Genomic DNA, 10634 nt, shown 5'->3' with positions numbered 1-10634 from the left:
TTAATTTGGTCACTGCACAGCAGGAAATGCAAACTTGTACTTTATTCAACATTTTAAAGAGGCTACCAAAGTTTGTAATTTCTACTTTAAAATATCAGACTTAATTTACCCTAACAGTTTTTTTTGGCAACCCTTACAAAAATGTTCATTCATTATAATTCCCATTTCCTGTTGATGTAGGATTAATTTCCTGCTGTGAGAAACTGGTAAAAAGATGACACACCTGAACACTCTTAGAAGCTACAACGTTGACCTTACTTCCTCCACCTGGGCCACAAGATTAGGGCAGGCACCTGACGGTCTTAGGAGCTACAACGTTGACCTTACCTCCTCCACTTGGGCCACAAGATTAGGGCAGGCAGCCAAGAGAGGGAGGAACTCCACTGCTTTGTTACAGAGAATTTCAATACTTATTACATTGCTCACGTATATGCTTGCAGACTTTCGAGGACTTAGCTGGTTGGGAGGACTAGGTGCACTGCTACCAGAACTCCCATCTGCTGTCATTTCCAACTTGTCAGATAGAGGAACCACAATGCACGGCTCAGTATTGGAAGAGGATGTGTGTACTGTAAGTTATCTGGATAGAGGTAAGTATATTTACACATGCTGCTACTGATATTATTGCTGTTTATTTTGAGTTGATAGTACTACTACCACTTAGTTACAACTACTATTTGTTGTTGAAGATCTCATTATTGTTCAAATAAATGTTAATTTCATTGCAGTCTGTTTTTCCAATAGCAAAAGGTTTAGGCTACTTCATTTGAATAGATCTATTGTCTCTCCTTGAAAAAATAATAAAATCAAAGACAGATTTAGAAGTTCTGGGGGGGGGAGTAACTACAGTATTTATTAATAGACCTATGTTTCAAGGGTCAAATATTTACTGTTTCATCTTTCAACTGGTCCATTCCATACTTTATTGGTCTTGTTGATAGATGTAGCTAGCTGTACATAATATATGATTTGGTCTTGTTGATAAATGTAGCTAGCTGTACATAATATATGATTTGGTCTTGTTGATAAATGTAGCTAGCTGTACATAATATATGATTTGGTCTTGTTGATAAATGTAGCTAGCTGTACATAATATATGATTTGGTCTTGTTGATAAATGTAGCTAGCTGTACATAATATATGATTTGGTCTTGTTGATAAATGTAGCTAGCTGTACATAATATATGATTTGGTCTTGTTGATAAATGTAGCTAGCTGTACATAATATATGATTTGGTCTTGTTGATAAATGTAGCTAGCTGTACATAATATATGATTTGATGAACACATGTTGATAATTTCAGATCAGATTTTTTAACTAACTGGCATATTGACATTGTTTTTATGAGAGATACTGTATGTTAATGTGAACCGGTGCACATGTGACAAAGCCAGATACAGGAATAAGTCCAGGTACCTTCATGCATTGAACATAATGAATAAATTCGACTGCAGGAAAGGGCTACGACACAATATTAACAAGAGGCATATGCAAGTGGCACATGTGCACTTTCACAACAGAACCGTTCTGCAAAACCCTGTGTTCATGAGATCAACGTGTCTTACTTTCCCTGTTTTGCAGACTGACAGGAAGTCCAAGGACAGACAGATCTGCATCCCCTATCAAAGTGCTCTTTGACAACATACTGCTTTTCTTGGACATATTTGTCAATGGATACCTTGGGAATGATGGACGATGGCTGCCTGTCACCAGACAATGACATGGTGACGGGAGGAGGGTCTAGCGGAGGAGGCCGGCTCCGCAGCGCTGACCTGATCCTGGGCTTCAGTAAGGACCAGTATCTCCTGCTCACTCCCGTAGGGTCCGAACGGACCCATGAAGTGGACACTGAGGGCCTGGAGGACCACCAGGGGAAGCAGGGCCAGTCAGACACCTACAGATACCTGGCCAGCCTGGAGGACAGCACCCAGCACTCTGCCTTTCACGGTCAGTACATTGGTTGTTATTGATTTATAGGTTCATTCATTGATTGATTAGGTGATGTTTATTACATGAAGACAAGGTAAAGGGCGGCAGGTAGCCTAGTGGTTAGAGAGTTGGGCCAGTAACCGAAAGGTTGCTAGATCGAATCCCCGAGTTGACAAGGTAAAAATCTGTCGTTCTGCCCCCGAACAAGGCCCCCACTGTTCCTAGGCTGTCATTGTAAATAAGAATTTGTTCTTAACTGACTTGCCAGGTTAAATAAAATAAATAAATAAAAGTAACACTTCCTATGAATACCCTCTTATGAGACATGCATAATGCATTATAATGGACAACATAGGCACTAATAACTGCTCATAAACATCTATAACATATACAGCAACAACATCAGTGAAATAGCAGTTCATATAAGACTTATATCCAAGACTTTCACTTCTCCACAGTAAAATGAGTAGTCACAATGTTTACTTAGATTACCTCATCCAGGAGGAAAGGCAGGGACAGTTGAAAGCATACGGCACTGACCTCATCCAGGAGGAAAGGCAGGGACAGTTGAAAGCATACGGCACTGACTTCATCCAGGAGGAAAGGCAGGGACAGTTGAAAGCATACGGTGCTAACCTCATCCAGGAGGAAAGGCAGGGACAGTTGAAAGCATACGGTGCTAACCTCATCCAGGAGGAAAGGCAGGGACAGTTGAAAGCACACTGTGCTAACCTCATCCAGGAGAAAAGGCAGGGACAGTTGAAAGCACACGGCGCTGACATCATCCAGGAGGAAAGGCAGGGACAGTTGAAAGCACACTGTGCTAACCTCATCCAGGAGGAAAGGCAGGGACAGTTGAAAGAACACTGTGCTAACCTCATCCAGGAGGAAAGACGGGGACAGTTGAAAGCATACGGCACTGACCTCATCCAGGAGGAAAGACGGGGAGAGTTGAAAGCATACGGCACTGACCTCATCCAGGAGGAAAGACGGGGACAGTTGAAAGCATACGGTGCTAACCTCATCCAGGAGGAAAGGCAGGGACAGTTGAAAGCATACGGTGCTAACCTCATCCAGGAGGAAAGACGGGGACAGTTGAAAGCACACTGTGCTAACCTCATCCAGGAGGAAAGGCGGGGACAGTTGAAAGCACACGGTGCTAACCTCATCCAGGAGGAAAGGCAGGGACAGTTGAAAGCATACGGCGCTAACCTCATCCAGGAGGAAAGGCAGGGACAGTTGAAAGCATACGGTGCTAACCTCATCCAGGAGGAAAGGCAGGGACAGTTGAAAGCATACGGCGCTAACCTCATCCAGGAGGAAAGGCAGGGACAGTTGAAAGCATACGATGCTAACCTCATCCAGGAGGAAAGGTAGGGACAGTTGAAAGCATACGGCGCTAACCTCATCCAGGAGGAAAGGCAGGGACAGTTGAAAGCACACTGTGCTTGGATTGTCATTTTCTCAAGATTCAGAGACTACAGTTTATCACTACAGTATAGCTACAATGTTTAACTTAATGTTTCCAACCTGTTAAGGATGATGCAAATTTTCGCAGCTTTTCGCAACTTTTTTTTACAAATCGCGCAACATTTCAACGTCCTGCTACTCATGCCAGGAATATAGTATATGCATATAATAAGTATGTGTGTATAGAAAACACTCTGAAGTTTCTAAAACTGGTTAAATCATGTCTGTGGCTATAACAGAACGTGTTCAGGAGTAAAAATCCCAGGAATAACTGTTCACCAAAAACACAAAAAAAATATTCATCCGCCAGTCTTTGAATTGTCTAAGGCGATAGAAAATAGATGAGGTTCCGTTTACAACGCCTACAGCTTCCACACGATGTCGCCAATACTGGCATTTCTTTGCACGTTTATCCTTGGTGGGATGACGTATAGGCACTTCCTGTCTTGGGGTGCACCCAGGAAATTATGAAAGTGAAAAAAATGGACGATGATTTCAAGACTTGCTGCTATCGAATACAGATTGCCCCGTGATCAATTCTATCGATTATTAACGTTTATTAATACCTAAAGTTGGTTTACAAAAGTCGTTTGAAGTGATTTGTAAAAGTTTAAAAGGCAACTTTGTTAATTTTAAAAAGTGACGTTGTGTCGTGTAAAGGTGAATTTTCCTTGGATCAGACGGCCTTCATAAATTGACATTTTGGGCATACTTTGACGGATTTAATCGGGAAAAAGACCCAATTGTGATGTTTATGGGACATATAGGAGTGCCAACAAAGAAGCTCGTCAAAGGTAATGAATGTTTTATATTTTATTTCTGCGTTTTGTGTAGCGCCGGCTACCGCAAAATCTTTTGTTTAGGTCTCGTTCAGGTATTTTGGGGGGTGCATGCTATCAGATAATAGCTTCTCATGCTTTCGCCGAAAAGCATTTTACAAATCTGACATGTTGGCTAGATTCACAACGAGTGTAGCTTTAATTGAGTACCTTGCATGTGTGTTTTAATGAAAGTTTGAGTTTTATCGAGTACTACGAGTGGCGCTCTGAAATTTCCGCTGATTTGGTTCCTGTGCAGGAACCAAAAATTTGCATCATCCGTAACAGGTTTTAACACAACCAGATCTAGGACCAGGCTTGGATAAGAAATGGCAGGTTGGATATCGACTGACTGACTAAGTAGGCCTGGCTGGGATGAATAAGGGACTGGTGTACCAAGTATTTTGTTTATTAGAACATAACATTATATCCTTCTATTACTGTAACATTACAGCATAGTGACTTAAGGAGACCACTTTTCCTGCCTCACATGTTTGTTACCAAGTCAACGATCTGATGATAATCTTGAGCCTCAATTGATTTGGATTAATAAATTAACAAACTCGGATTAGATCTACCATCCATCAGCCATGTGTAGTGGGGCTTCAACCTCACCCTGTTTTCTACCATCAGCCATGTGTAGTGGGGCTTCAACCTCACCCTGTTTTCTACCATCTATCAGCCATGTGTAGTGGGGCTTCAACCTCAGCCTGTTTTCTACCATCAGCCATGTGTAGTGGGGCTTCAACCTCAGCCTGTTTTCTACCATCAGCCATGTGTAGTGGGGCTTCAACCTCACCCTGTTTTCTACCATCAGCCATGTGTCATGGGGCTTCACCTCACCCTGTTTTCTACCATCAGCCATGTGTAGTGGGGCTTCAACCTCACCCTGTTTTCTACCATCAGCCATGTGTAGTGGGGCTTCAACCTCAGCCTGTTTTCTACCATCAGCCATGTGTAGTGGGGCTTCAACCTCAGCCTGTTTTCTACCATCAGTCATGTGTAGTGGGGCTTCAACCTCACCCTGTTTTCTACCATCAGCCATGTGTAGTGGGGCTTCAACCTCACCCTGTTTTCTACCATCTATCAGCCATGTGTAGTGGGGCTTCAACCTCAGCCTGTTTTCTACCATCAGCCATGTGTAGTGGGGCTTCAACCTCAGCCTGTTTTCTACCATCAGCCATGTGTAGTGGGGCTTCAACCTCACCCTGTTTTCTACCATCAGCCATGTGTCATGGGGCTTCACCTCACCCTGTTTTCTACCATCAGCCATGTGTAGTGGGGCTTCAACCTCACCCTGTTTTCTACCATCAGCCATGTGTAGTGGGGCTTCAACCTCAGCCTGTTTTCTACCATCAGCCATGTGTAGTGGGGCTTCAACCTCACCCTGTTTTCTACCATCAGCCATGTGTAGTGGGGCTTCAACCTCAGCCTGTTTTCTACCATCAGCCATGTGTAGTGGGGCTTCAACCTCACCCTGTTTTCTACCATCAGCCATGTGTCATGGGGCTTCAACCTCACCCTGTTTTCTACCATCCATCAGCCATGTGTAGTGGGGCTTCAACCTCACCCTGTTTTCTACCATCAGCCATGTGTAGTGGGGCTTCAACCTCACCCTGTTTTCTTAGAAAAGATGATCTGGTGTGGGGCGGTGCAGAGGACAAGTACAGTCTTGGTGTAGATTAGAGCTGTCTATTCCCACATGAGGACACTCAGGTTTAACAGGTGGCATCTGTCCCCATGGGACTATGAGATCACCCGTAGAGAGAGCTGCATATTAGGTCGCCTTTTGGTAAGTAGAGCTGGCACTGCCGAAGGAGCCGAGTGCAAGAAGACAGATACCTAAACACACACGTCTCTCCTGTTCGACTGTCTCCTCTTCAGAGTCGGGCCTTTTCTCCAGGGACGAGTGTGACGGGGACCTGGGAGATCTCCAGAAGGGGGTGGGCAGCGGGGAAAAGTCCCCCGAGCCTCCAAAGGAGGACCGCCCTAAGAAGAAGCACCGGCGTAACCGCACCACCTTCACCACCTTCCAGCTCCATGAGTTGGAGAAGGCCTTTGAGAAGTCCCACTACCCTGACGTCTACAGCCGGGAGCTCCTGGCCATGAAGGTCTACCTCCTTGAGGTCCGTGTCCAGGTATACAACCTCCACCTATCTAATACTACTACTATACACTATTAATACTGTATTGAGTATCTACCTATCTAATACTACTACTACTATACACTATTAATACTGTATAGTCTCTACCTATCTAATACTACTATACACTAATAATACTGTATAGTCTCTACCTATCTAATACTACTACTACTATACACTAATAATACTGTATAGTATCTACCTATCTAATACTACTACTACTACTACTACTACTACTATACACTAATAATACTGTATAGTCTCCACCTATCTAATATTACTACTACTATACACTATTAATACTGTATAGTCTCTAGCTGTTTAATACTACTACTATACACTATTAATACTGTATAGTCTCCACCTATAATACTACTACTACTACTATACACTAATAATACTGTATAGTCTCTACCTATCTAATACTACTATCACTATACACTAATAATAATGTATGGGAGTCTCTACCTATCTGATACTACTATCACTATACACTAATAATACTGTATTGAGTATCTACCTATCTAATACTACTATACACTAATAATACTGTATAGTCTCTACCTATCTAATACTACTACTACTATACACTATTAATACTGTATAGTCTCTACCTATCTAATACTACTATACACTAATAATACTGTATAGTCTCTACCTATCTAATACTACTACTACTATACACTAATAATACTGTATAGTATCTACCTATCTAATACTACTACTACTACTACTATACACTAATAATACTGTATAGTCTCCACCTATCTAATATTACTACTACTATACACTATTAATACTGTATAGTCTCTAGCTGTTTAATACTACTACTATACACTATTAATACTGTATAGTCTCCACCTATAATACTACTACTACTACTATACACTAATAATACTGTATAGTCTCTACCTATCTAATACTACTATCACTATACACTAATAATACTGTATGGGAGTCTCTACCTATCTGATACTACTATCACCATACACTAATAATACTGTATTGAGTATCTACCTATCTAATACTACTATACACTAATAATACTGTATAGTCTCTACCTATCTAATACTACTACTACTATACACTAATACTACTGTATTGAGTCTCTACCTATCTGATACTACTATTACTATACACTATTAATACTGTATTGAGTATCTACCTATCTGATACTACTATTACTATCACTATACACTAATAATACTGTCTTGAGTCTCTACCTATCTAATACTACTATCACTATACACTAATAATACTGTCCAGGTATGGAGCCCTTGGCTGTCGACTATTACTAGACTAGGATTACTACTGGCCCTTCTACCACTACTACCACCACCACCCCCATTACTACAAGTACCACCACCACTACGACTAGTACTACCACCACCACTACTACAACTATTACCACCACCATCACCACTACTATTACTACTAATATTACCACCACCACTACTACTACTATTACTACTAATATTACTACTACTACTACTACTACTACTACTACTACTACTACTACTATTACCACCACCACCATTACTATTACCACCACTTCTACTACTACTACTATTACCACTACTACTACTACTATTACCACCACTTCTACTACTATTACCACTACTACTACTACTATTACCACCACTTCTACTACTATTACCACCACTACTACTATTACCACCACCACCACCACTACTACTATTACCACCACCACCACTACTACTATTACCACCACTACTACTATTACCACCACTACAACTACTACTATTACCACCACTTCTACTACTACTATTATTACCACTACTACTACTACTATTACCACCACTTCTACTACTATTACCACCACTTCTACTACTATTACCACCACCACCACTACTACTATTACCACCACTACAACTACTACTATTACCACCACTTTTACTACTACTATTATTACCACTACTACTATTACCACCACTTCTACTACTATTACCACCACTACTACTATTACCACCACCACTACTACTATTACCACCACTACAACTATTACTATTACCGCCACTTCTACTACTACTATTACCACCACTACTACTACTACTACTACTACTACTATTACCACCACTACTACTACTACTACTATTACCACCACTTCTACTACTACTACTACTACTACTACTATTACCACCACTTCTACTACTACTACTATTACCACCACTTCTACTACTACTACTACTATTACCACCACTTCTACTACTATTACCACCACTTCTACTACTACTACTATTACCACCACTTCTACTACTACTACTATTACCACCACTTCTACTACTACTACTATTACCACCACTTCTACTACTACTACTATTACCACCACTTCTACTACTACTACTATTACCACCACTTCTACTACTACTACTACTACTACTACTACTATTACCACCACTTCTACTACTATTACCACCACTTCTACTACTATTACCACCACTTCTACTACTATTACCACCACTTCTACTACTACTATTACCACCACTTCTACTACTACTACTATTACCACCCCCACCACTACTATGACTACTACTACTATTACCACCACCACCACTACTACTAATACCACCACTACTACTATTACCAGCACAGCTGCTGCTACTACTACTACTACTATTACTATTAGTAGTAGTAGTAGTGGGCACCAGTAGCTTACCACAGGTTAAATAAATTACACAGAATTACACAGCCTCTTACACAGCCTCTAACTAAATTGCATAGCCTCTAACTAAATTACACAGCCTCTAACTGAATTACACACCCTCTAACTGAATTACACAGCCTCTAACTGAATTACACAGCCTCTAACTGAATTACACAGCCTCTAACTGAATTACACACCCTCTAACTGAATTACACAGCCTCTAACTAAATCACACAGAATTACACAGCCTCTTACACAGCCTCTAACCAAATTACACAGCCTCTAACCAAATTACACAGCCTCTAACTAAATTACACAGCCTCTAACTAAATTACACAGTCTCTTACACAGCCTCTAACCAAATTACACAGCCTCTAACTAAATTACACACCCTCTAACTAAATTACACAGCCTCTAACTGAATTACACACCCTCTAACTGAATTACACAGCCTCTAACTAAATTACACAGCCTCTAACTAAATCACACAGAATTACACAGCCTCTTACACAGCCTCTAACCAAATTACACAGCCTCTAACCAAATTACACAGCCTCTAACCAAATTACACAGCCTCTAACCAAATTCATTTGAATTCTGAATAATTTAGTCCAGGCCATTTTTGTAAAAAAAAATTAAGCAAAACATCAACAACAACATCTACAAATACTATTATTACTACCATTATTGTGATGTAGTGTGCACTACATCGATGTAGTGTGCACTCCTGAGTGACTACTGTAGACTAATACTACGGTATCTTCTCTTCCGTGTCCAGGTGTGGTTCCAGAACCGTCGGGCTAAGTGGAGACGTCAGGAGAAGATGGACTCCAACTCAACAAAGCTCCGCAACTCCCCCATGTTGTCTTTCAACCGGTCGCCCATGCCCCCCAATGTGGGTCTCATGTCCAACCCATTACCCCTGGACCCCTGGCTGGCATCACCCGTGTCCAGCGGCACCCCGATGCACACTATCCCCGGATATGCAGGCCCAGGGCAGGGCCCTCACTTTCAGCCTGCCTACCCCAGCCACTCCCACTGCCACAGCCACAGCTTCCTCGACAGCCCCCCAGGACATGGCATGGTGCACCAAGGGATGGTACAGGGGATGCAGTCTGTGGCCCTGCCACTCTACCAGTGCCCCTGCAGCTTCAATGATAAGTACCCTCTGCTAAGGACCTGGAACATGGTTCCAGCATCACAGCACTGAGGTTGAAGGCTAAGGAGCACATCCATTCCATGGATAAAACCTGGAAGCCGGACATTCATTTAAGGATGGTCAACCACAACAGGTGATCACAACAAAGATATTATGTTAACAATAGTGAACTTCAACATGATCAAAACAAAGACATTCTATAAAGGATGCTAAACTTCAACATAATCAAAACAAAGACATTCTATAAAGGATGCTAAACTTCAACATAATCAAAACAAAGACATTCTATAAAGGATGCTAAACATCAACATAATCAAAACAAAGACATTCTATAAAGGATGCTAAGCTTCAACATAATCAAAACAAAGAAATTCTATAAAGGATGATTACTTCAGCAGGTAATCAAAACAAAGACATTCTATAAAGGATGATTACTTCAGCAGGTAAT

At 41.4% G+C, this 10634-nt stretch overlaps 1 protein-coding gene across 1 annotated transcript; it reads left to right on the top strand.

Moving 5' to 3' along the window:
* The first annotated feature begins 1671 nt into the window (after positions 1-1671).
* Positions 1672-10237, top strand: LOC139418060 (retinal homeobox protein Rx1-like). The gene is made up of 3 exons (XM_071167225.1): positions 1672-1948; positions 6103-6356; positions 9806-10237. The coding sequence occupies exons 1-3, from the start codon at positions 1672-1674 to the stop codon at positions 10235-10237; spliced, it is 963 nt and encodes a 320-aa protein (XP_071023326.1).
* The last annotated feature ends 397 nt before the right edge of the window (positions 10238-10634 follow it).

The sequence above is a fragment of the Oncorhynchus clarkii genome, chromosome 1 (genome assembly GCF_045791955.1).
Source record: "Oncorhynchus clarkii lewisi isolate Uvic-CL-2024 chromosome 1, UVic_Ocla_1.0, whole genome shotgun sequence".
Taxonomy (NCBI): Eukaryota; Metazoa; Chordata; class Actinopteri; order Salmoniformes; family Salmonidae; genus Oncorhynchus; species Oncorhynchus clarkii.
The sequence above is the reverse complement of the archived record's forward strand: the minus strand, read 5'-3'. Positions and strand labels throughout refer to the sequence as shown.

Excerpts from the sequence above, each read along its gene's own strand:
- LOC139418060 (XM_071167225.1), top strand. The coding sequence starts at position 1,672 with ATGGATACCTTGGGAATGATGGACGATGGCTGCCTGTCACCAGACAAT. Across the intron at positions 1,949-6,102 it reads CCAGCACTCTGCCTTTCACG|AGTCGGGCCTTTTCTCCAGG; the intron begins GTCAGTACATTG and ends TCTCCTCTTCAG. Across the intron at positions 6,357-9,805 it reads TCCTTGAGGTCCGTGTCCAG|GTGTGGTTCCAGAACCGTCG; the intron begins GTATACAACCTC and ends TTCCGTGTCCAG.